We start from the raw sequence: 27,777 nt of genomic DNA, 5'->3' as shown, positions 1-27,777 counted from the left end.
TTGTAAATAAACAGTCAAGTACGAAAAAGAGAGGATTTGAATGTCGCCAGACCTGGCTTTGACTCCCAGCTCTGCCACTTTCCAGGTGTGTGATCTTAAGTAAGTGACGTGCCCTCTCTGAGCCTCGGTTTCCTAGTCTGTAAAACCAGGCCTTCCTAGAAATGAACATGAGGATTTTCTGTGGGAAAGGTGGACAGATATTGTTACCTGGGGGCAGGCCAACCTGCCCTCTGACCCCAGAGCAGCCACAATGGGCTTCTAAGTCTGACCCGTGACTCACGTGTTGCAAGCATGTTGCAGTCCCTGTTCCTCCCCTTCCCGTCCTGATTCCAGGAACCTGCCCCAGCCCTCAGTCCTCAGCTACTTAAGGGAGGCAGGCCGAGCCTGGCCCCCACCACTGGAAATCCAGGATGGGGGCCTCCACCAGAGCCCTGTCCCTTCTGCTGCTGGGACTACTGCTCGCGTTCTTCCCAGGAGCCCTGGGAACTAACCCCGGCCTGGTCGCCAGGATCACAGACAAGGGCCTGGAGTATGGTAAGAAGCTGTGGCCGTTGGCTGGCCTGGCTGACCTGCTTGGCACCAGGCTGCTCTGGGTATGGCTGGGGCAATGACAGGGCACTCTCCCTTAGGCAGTGTGGCCTTCTGTGGGGACAGAGTCCCAGAGAGCAGTTTCCAGGCTCTCGGCCTCACGTGGAAAGGTGCTGGCTCGGGCAGTAGATGGCTATCCGCTGTGACTAGTTGGCCATCAGCTGTTACCGGTTAGCCATTAGCCACTGATATAACTGCCGTGGCTGAGCTAGCAAGCACGGATTGCAGTTAGCAAGTGAGGTTGGTTGGTGGTTGGCAGAGAAGCAGACGGCAGATTGCGGATCATGTGGCTACTGCTTCCTGTATCTCCAACCCAGCCGCCAGCGAGACTGTAGTGGTATGAACCCCTTATCCATGGCTCCATTGGTGTTCCTTTTTGGCCTCACCATATCCTGCATTCTTATGCCGGGAGCAGGACCAGAGTCCCCGCATGACACATTCCCAGCCAGGCTTCCCCAGCTCAGACTCTGGCCTTGTCACCCAACCACTGTGCCACCTGGGCACTTACTTGTCTTAGCTGGGCTCCCACCAACCAACAGAGACAAGGATTTGGGTACAAGTAGTTGATTTGGGAGATAACTGCGGAACATACCATAGGGGAAGGGGGACATGAGATGGGAAAGGGAAGGCGGCCGGGGGTGGGGGGTGTTATTAAACCAGTTACCACCCAGTGACTAGAATTTTCCATTGGGAAAATTCTTGGTAAAGTTAGAAAATATATGCCTTAAAATTGAAAGTCAGAATGGTAGTAGTTACCTCCAGAGGCCAGTGGAGACCGGGGAGGGGCACGAGGGAGCCCGCAGAGTGCCAGGAAGGTGCTACATGTAGGTCTGGGTGGTGGTTATGTGGATGTATAAAAATTTTAAAATTACCTAACGACACCTTAAAATTAGTGCCCTTTAAGTACTTTATGTGTTATATCTCCATTTTAAAGAATGGGCAAAAATAAGACTATTTTCTAAAGATGCTGAAGTAATGCCTCAAAATTAATCCCCCCATGAGGCAATGGACCTGGAGTATTTATACACCGCTCCCCACAGTAATTGATTGAGGGCTGCTCCTCACATTCGTGGAGGCCCAATTGCCTTATCTGTTAAATGGGGTAATAACATTCCCTTTGGGTAAGGTTGTTGGGAGCCCAGATTGGCTGGGGCAGAGACAGGGAAATCAGGGAAGTCTTCCTGGAGGAGGTGAGGTGAGGTAGAAAAGATAAATGGGAGTTAGCCAGATACAAGAGGGTAGCATTTGGGCAGAGAGAATGGCACATGCATTTGTTAGAGGGAGGAGTGCAAGTTAGAAAGACATGGAAGGGGAGGCTGCTTCGGTGTACACATGCCCTCCTTGAGGGCAGAATTCTGGCTCCCTCTCATCTCAGAACAAACAGAAGTTCCTAGTAAATGCTGTTTACATTGAAACACTAAATGAAGCAAAATTTGCCTTTTGTTCCTTTCCACGTGTGAATGCACCATGTTTATTTAACCGATCCTCTAAGAGTTGGCCATTTGGTCCTTTACATATTTTTAATAATATAAACCCTGACTTGCTGTTCCTGGCATTTCCTGAGGGCCTGCTGTGCGTCAGGCTCCAAGCCAGGAGTGCTTTTGATCCTCCCAGCCTCCTTTGTGCTCTGCAATGATTTCCTTTCATCTTCATGCACCGCAATGAGGAAAGTATTATTGCATTTTTACAGATAGAGAAAGTAAAGGTTGAGGACTTGCTCAAGGTCACCCATCTAGAAAGATTGCTAAAGCAAAGGATTCTAGCCCTGAAATCCTTACAGTTTCTTCTATGCAGGCTAGATGCCATGATGGGCAGGAAAGTGGACTGCCCACCCGAGCACACAGCCCTCCTCCCCTCATCGAGTAGCTGACACAGGCATCTGTGTCCTGATTCATAAAATGGGAATGCACAGAATACCACAACATGCAACGAGGTGATGTCCTGAGTGTTTCTCACGCCACCTGATACACAGAAGGGCTCAATAATCCCTAACTGTAATAAATGGTAATAAGGAACTTGGCCTCTCTCCCCAGAGCAGGTGGGAGCCACCAAAGGGATTCGAGGGGAGGTAGACAGGCAGACCAGGTTGACTCCCAGCGTTTTCCTGCCCACAGTGGCCAGGGAGGGGCTGGTGGCCTTGCAGAGTGAGCTGTACAGAATCACACTGCCTGACTTCACCGGGGACTTCAAGATCAATCATGTTGGCCGTGGGCGCTATGAGTTCCACAGGTGAGGCTCCCTTCTGCTGGGGTCCCGAAGTGGCTGGGCAGGGGCGGAGGCCTGGAGAGGGAGGGAGAACCCTGGGATTGGATCAGGACCCCTCTGGGGCAGACTGTGAGATTGTTCCTCACAGAGTTCAGAGACAAGTTCTGGGAGGGAATTGGGCTCCTCTATTCATTTATGCAACACATATTAACAAAGACCTCCTAGCTGCGTGACCTGAGCCTCAGTTTCCTTATCTGTAAAATGGGGATGACAGTGTTACCTCCTTTGAATTATAATCCAGGCTCTGATCTGACCACTGGATGTAGTCTGGAAGAGAAGATAGAACTTCAGCTTTAAATAGAGCAGCCCAACTGTTACAGCTGAGGTTTTTACACAAGGAAGGCTTCCCAGAGGGGGTGACATTTGAACTGAGTCTTCAAAGGATCAGTAGATAGTAGCAACTGATGCTTTAAAAAGGCATGAAGCACTTTTTGAGGGATGGACAATGGAGGGAGGGCAATTCGGCCCACCACTCATCATCACCCTCCATGTTCACCTTCCTTCCTTCCTTCCTTCCTTCCTTCCTTCCTTCCTTCCTTCCTTCCTTCCTTCCTTCCTTCCTTCCTTCCTTCTTTTATTCAGCCCATCAGCAAACATTTATTGAGCACTTACTATGAGCCAAGCAAATAAAGTGGAACTGATGGCCCCAATAGTGTATCATCTTGGTTTGCTGCCCTCAGCCTTTTTTTTTTGTGTCTTTTCTTGAGCTGCCCTTGGCTTTCTCTGAACCTGATTGTGTCAAGGAAGGGGATGGCGGGGGAAGGAGCTGTAAACCCAGAAGGGGCGTTCATGTGCCTTACTCCAGATCCCACCCAGGCTCAGGAAATTCATGGACTCTGATCCTTGAGTGAGTGATTCTGGGCAAAAGCACCCCTTCCATGAGGTTCTATTTCTTCCTGGGTGAAAAGGGAACAAGAAGAGTGCTGACCTGCTCTGAGAGTAATGTAAAGTGCGTGAGAGGGCGTTTGGTCAGTGCGGGGCACACAGTAGGCGCTCAGTAAGTGGGGGTAGCCAGATGCCTGCCTGAAGCAGCCCTGCTGGTCCAGTCCCCACAGGGAGAAGGTACAAAGGTGAGAGCAAGAACCCAGCGGAGGCTGTACCCAAGCCAGGGCTGATGCCACCACCCACTGTGTCTCTCTCCCCAGCCTGAACATCCGTAGCTGTGAGCTGCTGGGCTCTGCTTTGACACCCATTCCTGGCCAGGGCCTGAGTTTGTCCATCTCCGACTCCTTCATCTGGGCCCAGGGCAAGTGGAAGGTGCGCAAGTCATTCCTGTAAGTTGGCTCAGCTCCCACGCTCTCAGGGCCTTGGCCCATTCTTCTTAGGGCCAGTGAGGTCCTAGCCACAGTGGATGGAGGGAGCCAAAGCCCGGAGGTCGCCCGGGCTCCAAGTCCTGGCTCTTGGACCAGTCTCGTCTACTCTTCTTGCCGCCCTGATGAGGTCGTGGGTGAGCTAAAGGAGGTAACAGTGTGTCTTCTTGATTTGCTTCCCCCAGCAGCAGACCCCAAGGCAAGAATTCAAGTGCAAGTACTTTATCTGGGAAGTGATCTAAAGAGAAACATCCATAGGGGTGTGGGCAAGTGAGGCAGGAAAAGAAGGCATACACGCCTGAGGACCTCTGGAGACAGAGTGGATGGAGCACACGTTTGAGTTACCCAAATACAGATGTGCAGCCCCATCTTCCTATTTGCCATGGTCAGGGGGCTCCCCAGACACGAACTCTCCAGCACTTTGAATTGTTCTCTGCCCTCCAAGGTCCTCGGATGGAAGGTGGATGTGTCTGCAAGGGCTGCCGTAACAAAATATCACAGACTCATGGTTTAAACAACGAAAACTTATTGTTCTCACACTTCTGGAGGCATGGGTCCAAGATTAAGGTGTCAGCAGGCCTGGTGTCCTCTGAGTCCTCTCTCCGTGGCTTGCAGACGGCCACCCTCTTGCTGTGTCCCCACGTGGTCATTCCTCTGTGTGCATGCACCCTGGGTGTGTCTCTGGGTCCTAAGTACTCTTCTCCTAAGGACGCCAGTCAGATTAGAGGAGGGCCCACCCGAGTGGGTTCATTTGAACTTAATCACCTCTTTAAAAGCTGTCTCAAATAGGGTCACATTCTGAGGTACTGGGGTTTAGGCTCTAAATATATGGATTTGGTGGGGGGACCAATTCAGCCCATTACAGGAGAGGTGACAGTCTCTTTGGGGTGACCTGACCGCCTTTCCACTTTAGGCCTTCACTGTCCAATATAGTACATAGCTTCTAGCCATGTTTTCACTGAGTACTTGAAAAGTGGCTGATACAAATTGAGATCTGCTTTAAGGGTGCAACCCCGGATTTGAAGATTTATCACATAAAAGAACATAAGAAATGTCATTAATAATTTGTACGTTGATTACAGGTTGCAATGATAATATATACTATTAAAATTCATTTCACCTCTTTCTCTTTGCCTTTTTAAATGTGGTTCCTAGAAAATTTTAAATTATTTCTTTTTGCCCACACCGTCACAAGCACTGGGGGTTAAAATGTCAAAAGTTTTGTCAATCTGATGGGTGAAAACTAGCATCATTGTGATTTTCATTTTAAATAATTTGTCATATGCCTATTGCAATCAAACTTTCTGTTCATATATTTGATCTCTTTTTTTTTTTGGAGGGGCGGTTTGTCCTTTCCTTATTCATTAGCATAGGCTTGCTCTTTGTGTAGTAAGGAAATTAGCTCACATGCTAAGGACATTAGTTTATATATTAACTCATATGTTAAAGAAATCAGCTCTTTGGCTCACTCATGAATTTTTTTTTTTTTTTTTTTTTTACTTTGTATATGGCATTTATTTTGTCCACTGACGTCTTAATTTTCTGTGCTGGCAAATGTATCAACCGTTTCCTTTATGTCTTCTGAGATTTGGACCCTGCATAGAAAGGCCTTTTCCCATCCCTGACTATAAATAAGTGAACCCAAGTTTTCTTCTAGGTCTTTTAATGTCTTATTTGTAATAAATCTTTGCTTTGTAATAATTTTTTGTAATTAAATGTTTGCTCCAGCTCCACTTACTTTGGGTTGAGAATTGGGCTTCACATTTTCCCCCCAAATGGTGGCCGACGCTAGTCTAAGAATCGGGCATTGCTTCTCTCATCTTCTCCAGGAAACTACAGGGCTCCTTTGACGTGCAGGTCAAGGGCGTCACCATTTTGGTCAACCTCCTCTTGGGCAGTGAGCCTTCAGGGAGGCCCACTGTCATGACCTCCAGCTGCAGCAGCCATATCCGTGACGTAGACGTGGACATTTCAGGAGATTTGGGGTAGGTCACCACTGGGACAGTAGCCAGCTTGACCCCCGGCTGCAGCCCGAGGCCCAGCCAGCCAGAGACCTGGCCTCTGACAAACATATGGGTCCATACAGAAGGCAAGGGCACTTGGAGATCATTCTTTGGGGGCCATTGCTGAGACTAGCAGATGCAGATTCAAGCCAGGAGGGTGGGTGTGCCATTTCCACCAAAAAAAGAACTTCAGGGAACCATCACCAGGCGAAAGAAATTTGGCTGTTAGAGGAGCACAAGGGCTTTTGGCCAAAGGAGAGTTTGTGAAAAATATGCAAGCCTTTAGGCAAGTCTCTTTGAGTCGTTTCCTTCATTAGAAAAATGTTGATGCTCAAGCCCCTCCCCCAAAGCTTCTGAGTTTGCTTGGGGTGCAGCAGGGGACTTGGATGCCAGATGCCCTGAATTCAGTGAGTGTGCTGGGAGCTGGGGCTCTGGGACATAGCAGGGTACCAGGATGTGGTGGGGAGGGCTCCCTTGGGGACCGGCCTAGCTGGAAGCCAGGGTTTGGCTCTCCCTGCTGTCCTGCCATCACTGCATTCAGTGGCACACAGCTTACCATACACTATGCTTTTCTCTCCAGATGGCTCCTGAATCTCTTTCACAGCCAGATCGAGTCAAAATTCCGAAAAATATTGGAGAGCGAGGTAAGAACGTCGGAACTGCTGGCATCCTCTGAGCCACTCAAAGGCAGGGCTCCAGTCCTTACTGACCTATGGCTTGGATAGCCCTGGGGCTTGGCCCAAACAGACTTGGGCCCAAGACCCAGAAAGTATAGATAAATCATTTGCCAAAGGTCACAGAGTTTTGTGTGTGGCAAAGCTGGCAGCAAAAAGTAGGCCTCTAGACCCTGAGTCTATCCAGTGAGGCTGAGAATGGTAAGATGCTTGGCCAAGGGTAAAACATCAGGGCTGAAACAGAGACTCCTGCCCTGCCCTCTACTTAGCCTTGCTCACTGACCTCCACTGCCCTGCATTCCACAAAGGCCAAAAAGGAAATCATCACTTAGGTGCCTGCAGAGACCAGGTAGGAAACTTCAGAAGTGCATGAACCAGGTAGAAACCCTGGTTCCTACCTGGGCAAGCTCATGAGCACCTATCCTGGATGGGAAGGCAGCGACAGAATGTCAGTTTTTCCCATTTAAAAAAATGATGTGAAATCTCCAAATGTTGGAATCTCTGGCTTAAACAAAGAGGTTTCATTTTAATCTTCAGTTCTCCCAAACACTCACTTCCCAAAATCCCATTTCCTAGGTATCATACAAGTGAAAGTGAAGCTGCATCTGTAGCAATGACTGCTTGGGAAGGGAGAAAATGATAAAGGGGGAAAGGGAAAAAAACAACAGAGAGAGAGAGAGAGAGAGAGAGAGAGAGAGAGAGAGAGAGAGAGAGGGAGGGAGGGAGGGAGGGAGGGAGGGAGGAAGAGGAGAAGGAGGAGGAGGAGGAGGAGGAGGAGGAGGAAGGGAGAGAGGAAGAGAGAGAGAAACCCCACCCCCACCGACCCCAACGTCTGGTCTGGCTTTGAGTGCCCCTGGTGGTTAAATTAGGAATAGCAGGCAGATCCCACAGATTGAGTGTGGCTAGCTGTATTCCGTTCCTTTCCTTGTTCTGAGGTTCCCGGGGTCTAGCTGAGCTTTGTAAAACAAGCCAGCCTCCTTCTTGAGCACACTGTTGCCATGTAGTAATGTTTCAGGGGAAACAGCAAACGTTGGTCAATCCGGCCAACCTGTTAAGTGATGGCATTTAAGAAGTATCTACATTAATTATACACTTAGTGTGGCTATTTCTACTTACTATCTAGTTCTGCTATTCAACTATAAATTCTGGGAGGCCAGGATGTCCCGAAGGAAAACGCCTTTAACAATGGGGCTTTCAGGCTTTCAGATGGGGCCTCCAGCTGATGTCCCCTCAGCAGGCTGTGTAGGTGATTATGTAACTCAGATGTCCAGCCCTGGGTTCGACTTCGGAAGGACCAGTTAGGCTCTGTTAGGGTCCTACATAGTTTTGATTATTTCTGTTTCTTACCTGGTACATGGTAAGTACTCACACATCTCTGTAGAATCAACGGATCAGTGAGCAAGAATGTGCAATAATGTGGCTGAAGCAACTAGCACAGTGCCAGACCAAAACCAGGGAACTTACTCAAGCTTTCACTTCCCACTTTTTTCAGATTTGTGAAATGGTCCAGAAATCAGTGACCTCTGACCTACAGCCTTATCTCCAAACTCTGCCAGGTAGGGTGCCTCACCAACCTCAGAACAGTTTATTAATTTTTATAAGCATATATGTATGTACCTTATAAAACCTTAAATGGGACAGAGGTATAGAAAGTAAAAATTAAAAGTCCCTTTTTCTCTCCAAATTTTCTTCTAAGAAGTAACCTCTGTTTTGGGTGTATTTTCCCAGATATTTTCTTTGCATCTACAAATACAAATATACATATACATAAGCATATGAATATTCATTACTATATGTATTCCTGTGTTCATGAATATATGTGTATATACATAATTATGAATATATATTCATCTATACATAGTACAGATATTGTTCTTTTGTAACTTGTAGATAGTGGAGATCTTTCTATATCAGCACATAAAAATCGCTCTGACTTTTAAAAACTTTTTTGTGGAAATTAGTACATAGAGAAAAGTGTTTAAATCATAAGTGAACAGCTTAAAGAATTTTCACAAACTGAACACGCAGATACCAGCTACCAGATCGATATACAGACTATGACTGGCATTTCAGGGTCCCCTCATCTGTCCTTCTGTCACTACCTACCACTCAAGGGTAACTACCATCCCAACTTCTACCAACAGAGATTAATTTTGTGCTTTGTACATGAGTGGAACTTTGCTATATTTAGAGTCTTTTATCAAAAGCAAAAGGGTTTTTTTGTTTAACTTTAAAATATAACTTCGATCTATATTGTTGCATATAGTGAATGCATTCATTCTCCTTGCTGTGTCGTATTCCACAGTGTTGATGTCCCTCTGTTTATTTCCATTCTACTTTTGAAGGCCATTTGGGTTGTTTCAGTTTTAGACCATTATGGGTAGTGCTGCAATGAATATTTTAGTCCCACATGGACGCCTGTCTTTGGGTTACACCTAGGAGTGAAATTGCAGGCTCGTGTGGTATACATAGGTTCAGCATAATCAGATCCTGCCAAACAGTTTTTCAAAGGGGCAGTAACAGACCTCATTTTAATAGCGGTATAGCATTTCATCCTGTGGCTATGTTATCATTGATTTAACAAGTCCCAGCTGCTGGACATGTAGGTTTATTATTTGCTGTTGCCAACATGGGGTAGGGGGCACCGTGCACAACCTCTTTGCCCTCACATGTAAGTGTCCCCGTAGAACAATCCTCTACAAGAGGGGGCCCTGGATCTAGGGTGCACACGTAACGCTTGCAGGGATAGTCCCTGACAAATTGTCTGAGGTGTTCTCTGATGCCATGGACCCCAGGTCCCCCCACTCACTTGTTGACATCCCCCTTCACTGGAGGCCCAGGGGGACACAGATGACCCAGTGCATGGGACATAGATCTCTTGTTCCTCCAGGACTCTGTGGGGAAGTGTCTGAACCCTCTGGACATGCCTGATCTGCCTGGTTATTTGGTTCGAGTTGATAGGAAGTTGGTTTCCTGAAGATCAAGACCTCAGTTGTCTTGGGGAGCCATAACATTGGTTGCAGACTTCTCCCCATTGTGTGGCTTCCTTGGCATGAAGCTCCAGGTGTGGACTAGCTGCCAAACCTGGGCGCCTCCGCCCTCAGGGTGTGTGTGTGTGTGTGTGTGTGTGTGTGTGTGTGTGTCTCCCTGGAACCCACTCAGGCCCCAGGCTGAGCATACCCACCAGTGGGAAAAGAGAACCCAGGTTGTCTCTTCCTTGGTGAAGCTGTTCTTTGCCCCAGGGCTGGGCTGGGTGGAAGGTCTTGAGGCAGAGGGGCAGGGAGCTCTAAAGAAAGTCACAGAAGTTTAGGTCAGTCAGAGCCCTTACCTCTTCTCTATCGCCTGGCTCCTAATTCTGCCTCTCCCCTGGTTCACAGTCACAACAGAGATTGACAGGTTTGCCAGCATTGATTACAGTTTAATGGAGGCCCCTCAGGCAACAGCCCAGATGCTGGACGTGATGTTGAAGGTGAGGCTTCTGGAGCAGGGGCTTGGGTGGGTCCAGCCCCAGTGTGGCATTTCCTCAGGGTCAGCCCTTCCTTGGGTTTTCCTGTCCCCCTGGCTTCAGATCTATGCACATCTCCTCTGTGCTTCCGGCTGTGTCCAGGGCAGGGCAATATGGAGTGGTGGGGTGTGTTCTTAGAGCCAGGATCCTCTCCCAAGTGTCCTACTACTCTTACCCCTTGAAACTTCCCCTCCCCTCCTTCACCTTGTCCACCTTGCAGGTGAAGTCAATCACAGCAGGCCCTAGGTAGTGTGGAGGGGCTGGCTGGTAGGTCTTGTGGGTTAATATACCAAAGCTGGGGAGTCTTTTATGAAGGGATTCTGGACATGCAACCCAAAGGAAAACGTCTTTAATGGTGGAGTTTCAGGTAGTATCTCTAGCCAGTGCCCCCTCATCAGACTATATAGACAACTACCTAGCTCGGATGTCCAGCCCTGGGATAGACTTTGAAAGTTCAAATGCATGTTATTTTCTCTCTCCAGGCTGAATTTTTTAACCATCATCACCGCTCCCCAGTTGCCTTCCTTGCTCCTGTCATGAGCCTTCCTGAGGAACACAACCGAATGGTCTACTTTGCCATCTCTGATTATGTCTTCAACACAGCTAGCCTAGTATATCACGAGGCAGGGTACCTGAACTTCTCCATCACAGATGACATGGTGAGGATGGTGACAGAATAATGCTCACAGATGACTATGTAACCTGGCTTCCCTTCCTTATTTCCTTTCCATCCCATTTACATCAGCGAAACAGTAAATTATGGCAAAGGAAAAAAGATCAAGACTAGGAAAAATGTAAGTTAGCACAATTTCCATTTTCACTTTGGCTGCCAGGAAACTCCAAGTCAAATTTTTTTTCTCCCTTATTACAATTGTGGAAGACTTTTTAGCTTGCTTGTCTGTGTTTTATTCCCCATCCCCAAATATAGATATGTTATACTAATTCATATTTTCTCTCATCCTGATGGTTTTAGGAGGGTTTTTGTGTGTGTGTGTGTGGTTTTTTTGGGGGGGGTTTTTTTTGTGGGTTTTTTTTGGTGAATGAGGCAGTATAATAGATACACTGATAAATGCATAAAGTTACATAGAATAGGAAATAAAGACCAAATTAAAGGTAAAGGACAATTATGAAGATATTGGACCCATAAATCGATTTTTTTCTTTTCAAATTACAAATTTGTCTGGGAGCTTTTTTATAGCCAAAACGGAAAATATACATAATTTAGTGATTCATGATAAAAAGGAGAGACAAAGTCTTCCTATTGCTTACCTCTAAAACCACTCTCTCAACTGTGGCTTTGTATACTAAATTTTATAGTGGATCACATCTTCCCTATTTCTCGTCTCTTTAATATTTCTGGGTTTCAGATGGTTACTTCCTGTAGCTCTTTGTAAAAGCTGAGACCTCATGAAGTATATCAGGATGGTGGGGGAAACACAGCATGGTCCAATTAGATGATCCAGCAACCCCTGGTAATAAATTGGGGACCATCTGGTGGATAGATAGAATGACTTATTGTCCTTGGAATTATTTCTTACACATGTACAGGCCTTTTCCTTCTATCATCATGTTTGATTCACCCATCACACCCGTGGTGTAGTCCTTTCTTTTAGTGGATGGGATCATATAATATCACTCTATATGCTAGCCCTTGTGCTAAATGCTTTATACCCACCATCTCATTTAGCCCTCACAATGACCTGATAGGTGGCAACTATTATTATCCCATTTTATAGGTGAGGAAGTTGAGACTCAGAGAGGTAACGGGACTGTCCTGAGACTACACAGTGACAAAGCCAGAAGGCAAACCTAGGTCTTTGTGACTGCAAATCTCACCCTGATGGACCCTCTGAGTTGGTCCCACATGTCACCTGTGCCCCAAGGAGAACAGACAGGACCCGGGGACTCATGTATTCATGGTACGTGCAGGACAGGCATCTCGTCACTGCCATGGTAACCCTGGATAGCTGAGAAGTTACAGTCCTGAACATCCCACCTCCGCCTCGTTAGACCTTCACCTCCGGCAGGAGCACCCTAAAGCGTCACTGTGTCTGTTTGCTGCAGGTTCCACCCACCTCTACCATCCGACTGACTACCAAGTCCTTCCGTGCCTTCGTTCCCCGGGTAAGCCTTCCCTCGGCGCTCGGTAGGTGCAGGCTGAGCCCTCAAGGGTTTCCCATAAAAACCTGTGCACTACGCTCAGCCTGACCAACAGTCTGGCAGCGAGGGCCCGCAGTGAAGGCCGGGATGCTGCAGCTTTTCATGCTTACTTCCCTTCAAAGCCCAAAGAACACAGGCCTAAGCCCTGTATCATGTGGGATCATAGGTTGCCCAGTCTCTTATTGGTGATATCTGAGAATCCCAATGCCAACATGTCCCACAAAATGTGCCCTAATTCATAACATCAATTAGAGAGGGCATAGTAGGGACCAGGCACTATTCTTTTAATGAACTAAAAAATTATTTTTTGACGGATCATAAATTCTTATGGTTCGACGTTCAAATAACATAAGAAGCTACAGAATGGAAAGTCTCCTGTCTATTCCTGTCGCCTAACCACCCAGTTCCCTCCCATCTAGATTCTCCCAATATTATCAGAGTGTATACACCCTTCTGGTAACATTCTATGTATATACAAAGAAACTTGTTTATCTTTCCTCCATTTTCCTCCACAGTGGGAGGGGTATTAGACACACCATTTTGTGCCTTTTATTTTTCCCTTTCTGTACTGGGAGACCAATCCATATAGGTAGATAAAGATCTTCCTCACTCTTTCTTTTCATGGATGTGCAGTCTGCCATCGTATGCATTGGCCAGTACTTGTTTAACCAGTTTCCCACGGAAGGACATTGAAGGTTGTTTCCAGTCTTTTGCTGCATCCGTGTTGCTGTGAATAACTTTGCAGGTCTGTCATGTGCAGCATCTCATTTAATCCCACAGAAATCTACCTGTCCTCTCCCCCACCATCTGCGTGCCCCCAAAACACAGATCAGATAGGCTGTAGTGTTTAACCTGCCTTTCAGAAGGCTTGATGATGGCTGGGAGAAATTATAATAGTGGGAAATGTTTAAACGTCAAGTTCTCCAATGCCTTGGCAACTTTCTTCCCTACGGCGCCCCCTTCAGGCACGTTTTCTCCTTGGAGCCCACAACAACCCAGCCTTCCCCCACGTTGTTGGCTGGCTTTGGAGAGCCTTGGCCACATCCTGGCTCCCACATCTCTTTTCTCCCAGGAAGAGGAGGAAACTCTCTCCCCCCTTTTCTGCTCACATCATCATCAACCTGGTAGAGAAGTAACTCAGCCTACCTTCTAGATAAAGCTGTTTGCCTCCTCAACTTTCTAAACATTTTCTTTTTACAATAGGATGTAGATTTTATATTTGCATAACCAAAAGGTTTATGGGACTGTTTTTCTTTCACCAACTTCCCCCCCCCAAAAGGAACAGTCCTGCCCCAAATTAAATTCTGTACCTACTTCTAGTTAAACAAAACATTGTGCGCGCTTTTGAAATGGAGGGTTACAGTTGTGTCATATTTCAAAAATATTGGCGTCTGGTCCCTGTATATGCAATTAGCTGCCTATGATGAGGGTGTGAAGAAACAATAGCCCTCACCCGTTGCCCAGGGAAGGTGGGGAGTGAAAACATTGCTCTGATCTTTCTGGAGGATAATTTGGCAATTCCCATCAAAAAGCTTTAAAAACATCCGTGCCCTCTGACACAGCAATTCCACGTCCAGGACTGTATCTCCCACACAGACACACCCCAAATAACGGCCAAGGGTACACAGAGAGTGGTCATTATAATGACAAAACCTTGGAGACAACTTGAGGCCCAGTAGGGTTAGATCAATGACAGTACTTATGCACCATGGAATACAATGCAGTCATGAAATAGATGATACAGACTCTCTATGTCTGACATGGAAAGATATCCAATTATACCATTAAGAGAAAAAAGCACAGAGCATTTCGTGGAAATCTAATCAACGAAAAAGCATTCTCAGCTTTATCTGACTCCCCCCAGGCTCTCCCGGCAAAGCTGCATATGTCCTGCTCTTGACATAATCTCCTCATTCTGTCCCCAGTTAGCCAGACAGTACCCCAACATGAACTTGGAGCTCCAGGGAGCACTGGTCTCTGCCCCACTGCTGAACTTCAGCCCTGGGAATCTGTCCTTGGCCCCCCAGATGGAGATTGAGGCCTTTGTGCTCCTGCCAAGCTCCACCAAGGAGCCTGTCTTCCGGCTTAGTGTGGTAAGGTTCAAAGCCTTTGCCCATTCTGTTCTCTTTCCCTGTGTCCTTTGCCCCCAACTCACCACCTGGCTAATTCCTTAAGCTCTCAACTTACATATCACTTCCTCAAAGAGGCCTTTCTGGATTGCCCGTACTCCGATCTACCTTAGACCCCTTGTCATTTTTCTCTTGTAGCACCCTATTCGTTTTCTTTATTGCATTTATTATAAAGATACTTCTGTAGCTGTTTTCTGGTTTATATGTTGAATGTATGTATCTCTCACTGAGTCTGGACTACTATCGGGAGGAAGGTATGGGGGGGGGGGTTTAACCTGTTCTGCTCTGTATCTATTTCTGACCCCCAAAGACTGCGTTTCCCAAGCTCCCTTGCACTCTGACTTCCAGCTAGGGCGGCCAATGGAAGGGCTTGTCAGGAGAATGGAGGGTGGGAGGAAGGAAGAAGCCAGAGTGTTTGTTCTTCTCTCTTTGTCTTGAACAGAGACTTGGGCCGTAAGTGTGTCTCCTCCATGGTGGCTCCCATAATCTCAACTCCTCCCTCTCTTCTTCTGGTCCCGGGAGGGAAGCATCTTCCTGCCTCTGCTGATCTCTGAGTTGCCTCTCCAACTCTTTTTTTTCTTTGGCTTCTCAGCAACTTCCTCTATTAAATTCCCTCTGAGTTAAATATTGAGAGTGGTTTCTCCTTTCCCAATGGACCCTGTCTAACAGAGAGGAGATTATGAGTCTTTGGGGCCTCCTGCTCACTGGATGGAGAATTTTGCTCTCTTGTTTAAGGTTTAAAACTCAACAAGACAAATTTCTGGAAGGGTAATTGCTCCTAGATGCAATTTGATATTGTTATTGTTACGAAAAGTCTGCAACTTGATATTGTTATTGTTACGAAAAGTGTTGTTATCAATATATTTTAAATTAAACATAATCTATTATTATTACTACTGTGGCTGAATCTTGGCCCTGAGACACCTAGAAATCATCCCTATAGAGATCTCCGGGGATAGGCACTCTACATCTTCTCTTGGTAGTCAGTTCAAAGTATAATTGCTATCGTAATCAACCATGTCAAGTAAATATGTTCAAATTCGCATTCGAACATTTATCAAGCACCTACAATGAGCCTTCTGGGAGTCTCTAGTCTAGTGGGCGAGTCCCTGCTTTAACTCACTGAGAGCTATATGTTTAGAGAAGACAGCTAGTCCTCAGTTATCCTTCTTGTACGTGACAACCTCCCTCCTTCAGACCTGTTTATTTCTACTGGTATTTCCAGGCCACTAATGTATCTGCCATGTTGACCTTCAACACCAGCACCAGCAAACTCACTGGGTTCCTGAAGCCAGAAGAGTAAGTCAGCCTTCCGCCCACATGGGGTCACTCAACTGAGCCTGCTCTGTCTGGCACTGTAGCTGATTATCTGTAACTAGAGGTGCGGATGTGACGAGATCCTCCTGTCAACGTTAGGGGCCCACCATTGGGGAGGGAAACTTAAATTTTACCCAAGTTGGTCCAATTCTTTTGCCTCACAGGCCCCATTTCCACAAACTTCCTTTCCACTTAATATCCATTACTTCCAAATTTCTACAGAATTTACTAGCACTGCTTTTTCTTAATCTGTGAATTTTAGACATCAGCTATACTGACTTCCTGAGGTGACAGATAAAGATTGAACTCTTTTACACTACCCACCTCCCTTCTTCAAATCTTCCCAATAAGATTATATCATTAGTTTTGGCTATTCAGCCATTTTTATCACTCCCACCTCTACCCCACCGTTGGCCTTACGATATCTCAAGCCAGGGCCTCCTCCTTTCGGGGGACCCCCACATGGCTTAGGTCTCCCATGGGAATACTGTCCACATCATGAATTTTCTCTGATTCATTATAGGATACGAGTGGAGCTGAAAGAATCTAAATTTGGAGTATTCAATGTAAGTTATTGTTTTTGTTTATGAAATGATTTGGGTATTAAATAATTGAGATTGTTTACAAAGAAATACTATGGCTGTAGGAGAAAATAGAAAAGGAGAGAGCTGATCTCTGTCCTAGAAAAGTGTACAAGCCCTCAAGGCCATAAAACATAGGGCCAAGCAAAAGTTACATCCCAATGTAAGATCATATATAAATAAGTCTTCTATTGGACAGAACTCTTTTAACTGCAAGGAATAGAAAGCCAACTGAAAATGTCTTAGGCAGACCAGAGGAATATATAGGGTCACATAATTAAAAAACAAAGAAAACTAATGCTAAAGGTTTCAGGCATAGCTGGATCCAGGTGCTCAAATTAGTGCATCAAAAATCTCTCGCCATCTCTCTATCTGCTTTCATCTGTGTTGGCTTCATTCTCAGGCAGGTTATTCCCATTGGTGAAAAAAAAATATATATCCTGTAGCTTCATTTTTTTTTTTTAACGTACAACATTACAAAAAAAAAAATTCCTCTTAGCTCTCATTGGATCAACCTTAGTCATGTGCCCATTCTTTAGCCAATCACTGTAGCCAGAGATTCAACAAGGCCTATCGGCCAAGGATGGGTTTCCTGGAGCCAGAATTTGCAACCCCCGACAATATGGACTGAGATCAGAAAGGAGGGTGCCTCAGAGGAAAATTGGGACTCTTATTAAAACAAGAGGAATTGATTTCTGGGCAGACGAAACCAACAGATGATTTCCACAAAGAGGAAAAAGTGGTGAAACAGATGGCCTCTTACTAAACGAGGAAACAGAATGGGAAGATTGACGTGGGCTGAAGCAATCAGGGCAGATTTTTGAAAAGAGGGAAGGTGGGCAACAGCAGCTGCTCCTCACAGGCTGAAGAGGAGGTGGAGAGACTTTAACTTGTAGTAGTTGTCTTCCTTTTCACCATCCCACAAATGCTGGCCTCCTCTGACTACCCTCACCCTGCTCTCCTCTTCCCAGGCTTTTCCTAAAGTCCTTATGAAGATGAAATAAGCATATAAGGTGTGGGGAGATACACGGCCCATAGGGACCCCCAAGGATGACTCCTTTCAGAGAATGAAGGATAAAGTGAATAATGACACACTAATATTGTATGTGTCTGGGGCATGTAAAAATGTTCTATAAAGTAAAACATGTATATGTAAAGATTCGCCAAAAACAAAACAAAACATGGAATGTAAAAAGGCATTTATCTATAGAATGAGATAAATCTGGATTCAAATTCTGACCCTGCTGCTCAGTTTCTAGCAAGTCACTTTCTATTCTGTGGGCCTCAGTTTTTTTATCTGTGAAATGGGGACCACTAATATCAACATCAAGGGGTTATTGTGAAGATTGAATCAGATATATATGTAATGCTCTAAACCTATACTTGTCACATAGAGAGTGTTAAAAATTGTGTTTTGTAATTTTAGTTTTGACTAAAAATTTTTTGTATTACCCATGTAATTCAGGAAAACATTATCACTGTAAAAAAAATTTTAAATTAAATGAAAAATAAGGCTAAGCCAAACTTTGATGTTCTTTCTAGAGAAAAGACAGTTGGGCATGTAGTCTGCCAAAATTTTTCAATTGTTTGCACACATATAAGTGTGCATCTCAAAGTAGTTTCATCTTACAAAATAGTAGCGTCATGTAGGTATCTATCTGAAATTTGCTTTTTTCAAGCCTTTTGCCATGTCAGCACATATAGAGTCACCTGGCCCCCCGGGGGTGGCTGTGTGGCCCTTTATTGGTGGGTGAGATGGCACATGTGGTCACCTCTCCTGTTCTCCACCAGGTGGAGCTGTTGGAGGCGTTGCTGAACTACTACATTCTCAACACCCTCTACCCGGAGGTCAATGGTAAGAATCACTGCCGGGTTTTCCAAGTAAAGAGTGGACACTGCTTTTTGAGGGAAAGAGAGGTGGACTTGGAATTGGGAAATAGGCCTTTCCTACAGGTCGTGAGACCTTGGGCTAGTCACTTCTCTCTGAGCTTCAGTGGCCTGTCGTGAGATGGGAGTGTTGAAGTCAACCTCATCTCCCTCCAGGACTTAATGAGGGTTGGGGACTGGGGCAGCTCTTTGGAGCCCAGGAAGCTTCCTCCAAAGAGAAGGAAGTGGCAAGTGAAAGACTAAGGACCAAGTTAATACAGAGGGCACAAGGCAGCCCACCTCTGAATTCACATTTCCAAGTCAATTGCCAACTCGCTTGTCAAAAAACTAAAGCAGGAAGACCTAAACCCTGTTTTCATGGGGCTTTTCTTCATTTGGCTGCAATAGAAAGCAAGACGGGATGGAGGGCAGAGAGCAGATGCCCACGAGCTTCTCATCATGAGTGTATTCTCCCCTATACCTACCACTCCTTTCATATAGCCTCGTGGTGGAGAGCTAAGGCTCCTGTGGCAGCCTGCCTGCGTTCAAATCCCAGTTCTGCCACTTCCTAGCTGTGTGATCCACGGCAAGTTACATGGCCACTCTCTGCCTCAATTTCCTTATCTGCAAAATGACAATAATAATCATATCTGCCTCAGTCTTTGGTGATGATTAAATGAGAATATACTCTGTGTAGAGTTTGCAGAGAGGACTTCTTCTTAACTTTGTCTATAATTGCTATTTATTAACAAAGCTCTCTCAATGTTGTGCTTCAACCTCCAGATAAGTTGACAAAAGGCTTCCCCCTCCCTCTGCTAAAGCATATTCAGCTCTACGACCCTGTTCTCCAGATCCACAAGGTCAGTGGGTTCAGGGGGCTGTGAAGAATTGGGGAGAGGGATTTGTTATTAGGTGGGTGCAAAAGTAATTGCAGTTTTTGCAATTATTTTTAACCTTTTAAACTGCAATTACTTTTGCACCAACCTAAAACTTTTCTAGTTAGGAAGCTATAACTCAGTGGGTGGAACCAGCCCCGTCCTGCAGCTGCGAAAGCCTGGACTGGAGTGGGATGCTCCTGGCATGTCTGGATATGCCAGGAAGCCATCCACATGTCCCTCAGAAGTGGGAGCAGGAGGTAGTTAACACAGTCTGTGCCACACTGCCTTCCAACCCTCATCATGGGTGGCCAGCACATGGGTGACCAATCGTAGACATTTCAGACTCTGAAAGCCATTTGTAAGTTTTTAAATGTTCTTCTAAATTCTTAAGTGGAAGTGCTTCATCTTATATATATATATATATATATATATATGTTAGACCCATGGCCCCCCCACACTCACAGTTTGAATTTTGGTGTACTTCCTTCAGTCTTTTTGTTTTCTCTAAGCATTTGAACAAAGTCATTTGTTTTGGATCGGTACATTGTCTGTGCACATTCCTGTTTTCTTTATTTTCTTTTTGTTGCAATCTAGTTCCTCTCCTACCCCAAAGTTAAGCACTGTCCCATCCATCAGATGGGCCACAATTTACTTAACTATTTTAATACCAAGGAATATGTCTGATTCTTCATGTCCACTATTCTGACCGAGCATTTTATGGTCCATCCATGCCCGACAGTTCAGGTTATCCTTCTAGAATAGCATCCGTAAGGTGGGATGGCTGCTTTGGTGGGCTTGGGAACATTAAAGGAGATACTGCATTGTGACTAGTCCATCATCGACATATAGCAAATAACAGCAGAGTGGTCAGGAACATTGAAACACTGACCAATTGTTATATTTGGAAAACAAATATCCAAAGGCCTTTCGGTCCCAGGGATACTCAACATCCAACTACTGTTGAGTGTTTACAATGAGTCAGACAGATCATTATTCAAAGCAAAGCCTGAGTGACAATTCACACAGCTGGCCTCAGTTTTCTCCTCTGTAAAATGGGGTGTAGCCCAATCCTCACTGGGCTCTTGTGAAGATGAGAGGCCAAGTATGAAAGCTTCTAGCTCATTTGGCACACGGAAAGTCATTAGAAGATTTATTGTATGCTATATAGTTATTAGAATTTTGATGTCAATGCCGTCCATTTGCTTGACCCCCAAAAGCATGGGACGGGTCACTGTGGGAAATCATAGGCCTTTGCCGTGAGTTCAGAATTGCCGCCCATTTGGGTGATGGAAACTTACAAGGAGGTAGGAGCGGAAACCCCAGCTACTCACAGTTTTGTATTTTTCGCGAAGAGAATTTAGGTGACACAAAGGACATTTATGAGGCCTGCCAGGAAGAAGCAGCTTGGGAAAGGACAGATAAATCACCACCTTAGAGAAGGTAGCTGGCAAAAGCTGTGCTTTATGGAGACTTTGGGGACAGAAGCACACTCGCAATTTATGCACTGGCCTGGTTTCTGGCAGAGTTTGTGTTTCTCCAGACATGAGCCTCCTTTTAAATCAGAGATGCATCTTTTTGGAGTAGAGGATGCTTTTACCATCCTGTCCTATCTTGTTTCTCCTAGGACTTCCTGTTCTTGGGTGCCAACATCCAGTACATAAGAGTTTGAGGGCCAGGAGAAAGACAGGGCTTGGAGGCCACAGCTGGATCGGCAAGTTGCATTTCCAGATGTGCAGGATATTCCTGGAGATCCTGGGAGGATGAAGACTTCTGTTGTCAGCTCTGGGGGCAAGGTCTGCCTCACCTCTGTCCCCACACTCCTCCTCTCTGGGAGGTGAACCCACACCGTCTCTGATTCTGAACTTTACTTTCTCCACCAAAACAGACCATTCTCCCCCCTGGCCTGTACGATCTTTAAGGCTAGGCGCGATCTTTTTAATTCACCACCTGATCCCTGTGTCTAGCAGAGTGCGGGCACATAATAAGTCCTCAATAAATATTTATTGAATGGTTCAATGAAGGAATCACCTGGTTCTCTAGCCAAACCTCCCTACCTCCCACCATCTTTGGCCAGCTCCATTTGTGGTCTCCAATAGTCCACCCTGACCATCATCCCCTTTATCATCAGCCACTGTCGTCCGAACCTCAATGAGAGAATAAGGAATTCTGCTCCCCAGTCGGCCCTGGGCCTGGCACTGGTGCCCGCTCTCTAAGGAGCTTGTCCTTTTCAGTTCACGGGCTCACTTCAGTACGGGCCCCCTCCCTCACTTCTTGCCAGGGGCAGACTCCAGAGCCAGTGAGTCTCCCAAAGCAAACACTCAGCCTCCTTCTGCTCTCCTCATTGAAATGGGTATAAATTAAGGGTAAGTGGATCCATCTAAGTCTTTGGTCTGACCCAAATATAAAGCTCAGCCGACTGTCGTTTGTGAGTCCCAAGCCTAGAGGAAGAGGCCATGACTTCTAATTACTTCACAACCAGACCTTGATCAGACTTACTAAAGAGTTGTTTCCAAGTTATGTAGCTGGTCTCCAGGGAGTGGGAATCAGAAGGCTCGTTTGATTTTTTTTTTTTTTTATTGTGTCAATGAGCAGATGGATGGCGTTGCCAGCTAGCAGATAATTCCCAGGGGATTGACCCATTTACCCTGTGTGTAACAGAGACATGTTCCAAGATGGGAGGAAGTGCTGTCACCAGCTGATGGCAGGGTGAACCATGATTTCCCCACCTCCTTCCTCTTTCCTTTTGCTCATTTGTCACCAGCATCCATCCCTGTGATGGACTAGAGGAGGGCTCGGACTTTGTCTCGTACTAGCCATGTGGCCTTGGGCAGGTCCCTTTCCCCCTTGGGTTCCTCATCTGTGAAATAGGATGATAGTAATACGAGCCACTCCCTAAGGCTGTTACAATGATGAGTTAATCCATGTAAAAGGATTTATTGAGCCCTAGTGGGGATTCAACATTCACTGGCTGGCGGTACATACCTCTTTCCTATTTACAAGCACTAAGCGGCTCCGCGTGGGGGATGTAGAGGCAGCTCAGACCCAATAGTCCCGGCTTTGAAGAGACAGGTATGGTGGAAAGGGCCAGTCTTGGTTCCAACTTACTTGCTTTGGGCCCCTGGCAAGGCCTCACTAAGCCTCAGTGTCCTCACATGTCAAATGAGGCTGGGAGCCCCTCCTTGCAGGCTCCCTGGGAACTTGATGGATTCCTGTTAAGCTCCCGGAGGTGCCACGGGTATAACCAGTCCTAGAGAACCGCTGGTGTGACTATCACCTGCCTCCCTTTGGGGTCCCCAGAAGCAGACCCGTATTTGCATTCCTAGCCCAGGTGGCTTCATTCCTGAGGTCTTCTCCCGCCAAGGACTCTATCAGGGAGAGACAGGGGAAACCCTGAAGACACCTTTCCCCACCTCAACTCAGTACCCAGCAGTTTTCTACTCCCAACGCTTCCCCTTTTCCCTCTCCTCTGGCCCAGAATCCATAAAATTGCCAGAGGCTTCTGTTTGGGGTTTCCTCACTAGTGAGATGACCCCATGTCTGCAAGTCTGTGCAGGTCCACCTGGTCTACCAGCACGCTGTTCCATGGGGACAATGGAACTGGGGTGAGGGGTGCGGGGGGTAGTGGGTGGTGCTTTCTCTAGTTTGAGCTTTTTGCTCGTACTATCAGAGTGAGTGACTAAATGCCTCACTTGCACTTTCATTTTGGCTTCTTGTTGCTTTAATCAACTGCTCCAACACCTGGCAGCTCAGCTGTCTTTCCAGCTCAGCCAAACTCTTGACAATAGATAATGTTTTAGTGAATAACTGTATCCATACATCATTTCTTATTCACACATTCATACATGTATCTGTGCAGGTACATCAGTCAAATAAATGTCCAGAAATGGAATCCAATCATTTAAAGAGACTCTTCTGTTAATTTCGCAGTTGGGTATTTGCTCACAGTCTCTCCTCTTTCACACTCACCCCTTCTCCTGAGCTGGTACCTGAGTATAAGAGGTCTGGTCTTTGCCCTCCGCCCCTGAGGGCTCATCTCTAAGCCCTTGAGAAGTCCTGCCTGATAAGAGCATCTTTGTCTACCTGGGGGCATTGGGCCATGCCAGCCTAACAGTATAATCTATGGTGGGAGCTCTGGCTCACATGGTCTTATCTGGACCTCCGAAGGGGCTGGAGACTGCGGTCACCTACCTGAGTGGTCAACCACCAATAAAGACTCTGGACACCAGTGTTTGGGTGAGCTTGCCCAGTCGGCCACACTCTGTGCATATGGTCACATACTAATGCCAGGAAAGTAAGGCTGGCCACAAATCCTCAGGGAGAGATCCACTGGAAGCTCTGCACTCGGAACTTTCCTGGACTCTGCCTGATGCGCCTCTTCCCTTGGCTGATTTTAATTGGTATCCTTTCCCTTTAACAAACTGTTACCATGAGTATACCAGCTTTCCAGGAGTCCTGGGAGTCCTTCTAGCAAATTATAGAACTTATGGGTGACCTTGAGGACCCTGTGTCAGAAGTTTCCATTGGTGTCAGAAGTTAGGGGTGGTCTTGTGAACCTGTATTACCTCTAACTTCACAAGGGGTCTTCTGTTCTCCAGCCCTTTCGGTCAACAGACACTTTGCTGGGCTCAGACACTCAGCACAAAGCTGATGACACAATATCTGTTCTCTGTGACCTGGTGGAGCCTGGAGGGACACCACCTCCTGCCCCCAGCTGACTCATCCTCAGCTTGGCTCTTGTTGGCGCTACAAACCCTATATTGTTCAGACTCCCTAACTGCACATTCCAGAATCCACCCTGGTTAGTATAAGCAGAAAAGGGGTTTCCAGTTCCAAGGCTTCGAAGACCATCAGTGGTGGCAATCACCCCCGTGTACAGCAAGTCGTCACTTAATGTCGTCAATAGGTTCTGTGACTTTAAGCAAAACTACATATTAATATAATAAAACCAATTACCGTTGATATAAACAAGAGTTAAGTTTCTACAGCATCTCATCAGTGTTCCAATGAAGTGACGACGACGTTATTTGAGGACCTGCTGTATATGTCTGGTCCAGAACTCTATTATGAAATTCCAACCTGTCCCCTAACTATAGGCTTGATGTCCCCCTCAGGCTGACTGGATTTGGGGGCCGCCCCTGGCTCATGTGACGAAGGAATCTGTAAAGGTGTCCTGAGGATTTCCCCTGGAGTCTGATGCATAAATCCACCCTCTACCCATCTACCCAGCCCACAGAGGTACACTGGTAGTAAAACACAGAAACACAGACGGCTGCTTTATGGGCCAGAAGAAAATAATTTCCCACCTGGGGCCACTAAAGGATCCAGAGCTGGATTCTCTACTTCCCTTGGAGAAGAATTTCCTCCGCTGCAAGTGATCCCATGGGGCCTTTAGAGCACATCTATCAGCAGAAGCCCCAGGGCAGGTAGGCTGTTTTTAAAAGGATGCTCTCACCACTATCGTCTCATCTTGGGTACAGGGGTAGGTGCAGAGCCATCACCTGCTTCCCGCAGACCCAACCAAGCCCAGCTTGCTTTCAGTTCCACCCCTCTCCCCCACACACACACATACACTTCTCCCCACCCCTGTGAGCAGTCTAGGACATAACCCCTCCCCCACGACCCTGGTAACAGTCGACATACTCTTTGGGACATCAAGTTTAACAATTGCATCCCCTAAATACAACCACTCCCAGGAATTAACAGCAGAAAAAATACTTAAAGGACGCTACTTAAACTCTCTACTTTTAATGTATGTTGTGCACTTTTAAACATCTAGAAAGACTAGATGTTTCAAATAAGGATTTCAGTTTGGCCACTATCAGCATACATAGTAGCATTGAATAAACGGCACACAAAGGCTGTAATCTGAAAGTGTCTTCTAAATAGGAAGGAACATTCTGGCCTAGAGCTCTTCCCCGTCTCATCTGTCAACTCAGTGGACAAGTATAATAAGCTTCTGTAATGCTTAGAGGGTATTTTAACAATTTCACTTCCTCACGTATGATGTCAGCTGTGGGCTTTTCATACATATATGGGCTTTATTATGTTGAGTTTGTTTCCTTCCTTTCCCGGTTTGTTGAGTATTTTTATCAGGAAGTGTTGAATTTTGTCAAATGCTTTTTCTGTACCTATTGAGATGATCGTGGGATTTTTATCCTTCATTCTTTTAATGGGGTGTGTGGTTTGTGTACGTTGAGCCATTTTTGCATCCCATAGATACCTCCTACTTGGTCATGGCACACGATCATTGTAATGTGCTATGGAATTTGATTTGCTGGGATTTTGTTGAGGAGTTTTGCATCTATAGCCATCAGAAATATTGACCTGTACTTTTCTTTCCTTGTACTGTCTTTGACATCAGGATAACACTGAGTTCATCAAATGAGTTTGGAAATATACCCTCCTCTTCAATATTTTAGAAGAATTTGAGAAGGATTGGCCTTAATTCTTCTTTAAATGTTTGGTACAATTCTCAGTGAAACCATATGGTACTGGGCTTTTCTTTGTTGGGAGAGTTTTGATTACTGATTAAATCCCCTTGCTAGTTATAGGTCTGGTCAAATATTCTATTTCTTCATGATTCAATATGGTTGATTGTATGTTCCTAGGAAAGTATTCATTTCTTCTAGCTTATCCAATTTGTTGGTGTATAATTATTCCTGGTAGTCTCTTATAATCCTTTTTATTTCTGTCATCAGTTGCAATGTCTCCCCTTTCGTTTCTTATTTTGAGTCGTCTTTTTTTTTTTCGTAATCTAGCTAAAGGTTTATCAATTTTGTTGATCTCTGTTTAAAAAAAAAAAAGTCTCTTCATTTCATCGATTTGCCCTGCTCACTTAATCCTTCCTTTCCTCCAGTAAGAAAATATGCACCTATCTAGACCATAAATAACCAAATAATCTCTCCTGGATCAGAATTCCAGAAGCCTGTTTTCAGTTCTACAGTTCATTTGGCAACTGATTGTATGGTACTGTGCTGCTATTTAAATATTTTGTTATCTAACTTCTCCTGAGTTTTCCGTCCATCCTCCCAAAGTAGGTGTTAATTTCCTTGCGGGCAGGAAACAGATATTATATGTCTTTGTATCACCCACGGCCCATTGCAGTACTGAGTTGGACACTTAATATGTATCTGGTGATTTGATATGAAGTCTCTTGTCACTTAGCCTAATACTCCAATCTTTTCCCCAATTATGGATGGCCCTAGGCCCTTATCACATAGCTCCTCCAATTTGTAGTCAGCTGCTAATTATCTCCATAGCTTCTGTTTATGCTGCACAAGCTTTTCACTTTCTCTGCATTTCACTTTCACATCACTCCTGTTCAGATAACAGAACAGGATATCTCACCCTGTTCTCACTCTTTCCGATGATTCCAAGCTGTCTATTGGGGCTCCAGAGGGTATTTGGGAGGTAGATGAGCCATGAAATGTTAAGTGAGGAGGTTGGACACCAGGGCACCGGAAACCAAGAGAGGCCTACATTTTGGAGGGTGGTCAAAAGCAGCAGGGGTGGGAGGCCCAGTAGACTGAGATGCTCTTTACCATAGTTAATGTTTTGATGAATTTCTTTGACGACTTCTCATTTCAGGAGAGCCTGGGCGTGGCTGAGGTCATGCAGAGAGAGTACAAAGTCGGGTGGCTCAAGAGAAAAAGTCCCTTTTAATTCTAACATTCCATGATTTGCAGTTACCTTTGTGGGCTGAATTGTGTACCCCCAAAAAGATATGCTGAAGCCCCAACCCCCAGTACCTCAGATTGTGACCTTATTTGGAAATAGGGTCTTGATAGAGATAATAAAGTTAAAATGAGGTCATGAGGCTGGGCCCTAATCCTATATAACTGGTGTCCTTAAAAGAGGGGAGATTTGGACACAGAAACAGACACACACAGAGGTAAGGAGATGTGAAGACAGCCCCTCTGTGCATACCTTAATTTCAGACTTCAGGCTGTCAGAACTGTGAGACAATAAATTGCTGTTGTTTTACGTCTCCCAGTTTGTGGTACTTTTTTACGGCAGCCCTAGTAAACTAATGCATTTACCTTGTCCATGCTTCCTTTCCCTTTTCCATAAAATGAGCACTTAATGTCAACTTCCCAAGAGGAGAAGGGTTTCACAGCTGAGATAGATACCAAAGGACTTTAAATTAGCCATGCCAAAGTCAGCTTTCTCACCGAGTTTGCAAAATAACCACAGCTTTTCCAAATATCCTTTAGAGAGGAAAATCTTCCAAAGTGTTCCCTGGGAGATGGGCTCCCAGGTTGCCATGTTCTTTCCTCCAGGGAATGTCCTGGGCTGCTCTGCTGCCTCAGGACCGGTCCTGCCAAGCTCGTGAGAACCTCAGATATGCTGAGGCAGAGAATCAGATGGTGGTGTCTGCTGATGCTTGGTGTTCAATTATTTGGAAAAGTCCTTTTTGTGTCCATTCGAACATTCCATTTCCCCGATCTCTGTGCCAGTGTGGGGAACAGACAAAATTAATTCATCCCACAAATATTTATTGA

General features: G+C 45.8%; 1 protein-coding gene across 1 annotated transcript; it reads left to right on the top strand.

The window, feature by feature from the left end:
* The first annotated feature begins 333 nt into the window (after positions 1–333).
* LBP (lipopolysaccharide binding protein) lies at positions 334–23,170 on the top strand. The gene is made up of 15 exons (XM_033095449.1): positions 334–534; positions 2,703–2,817; positions 3,999–4,127; positions 5,993–6,148; positions 6,747–6,810; positions 8,333–8,396; positions 10,218–10,309; positions 10,828–11,004; positions 12,410–12,469; positions 14,431–14,598; positions 15,860–15,933; positions 16,475–16,517; positions 18,324–18,387; positions 19,182–19,258; positions 20,901–23,170. Exons 1-15 carry the CDS (start codon positions 411–413, stop codon positions 20,943–20,945), a joined length of 1,452 nt encoding a protein of 483 aa, XP_032951340.1. The 5' UTR covers positions 334–410; the 3' UTR covers positions 20,946–23,170.
* The last annotated feature ends 4,607 nt before the right edge of the window (positions 23,171–27,777 follow it).

Source organism: Rhinolophus ferrumequinum, chromosome 23, assembly GCF_004115265.2.
Source record: "Rhinolophus ferrumequinum isolate MPI-CBG mRhiFer1 chromosome 23, mRhiFer1_v1.p, whole genome shotgun sequence".
Classification (NCBI taxonomy): domain Eukaryota; kingdom Metazoa; phylum Chordata; class Mammalia; order Chiroptera; family Rhinolophidae; genus Rhinolophus; species Rhinolophus ferrumequinum.
This window is presented reverse-complemented; position numbering and strand designations above follow the sequence as displayed.

Excerpts from the sequence above, each read along its gene's own strand:
- LBP (XM_033095449.1), top strand. The coding sequence starts at position 411 with ATGGGGGCCTCCACCAGAGCCCTGTCCCTTCTGCTGCTGGGACTACTG. Across the intron at positions 535-2,702 it reads AGACAAGGGCCTGGAGTATG|TGGCCAGGGAGGGGCTGGTG; the intron begins GTAAGAAGCTGT and ends TCCTGCCCACAG. Across the intron at positions 6,149-6,746 it reads GACATTTCAGGAGATTTGGG|ATGGCTCCTGAATCTCTTTC; the intron begins GTAGGTCACCAC and ends TTTTCTCTCCAG.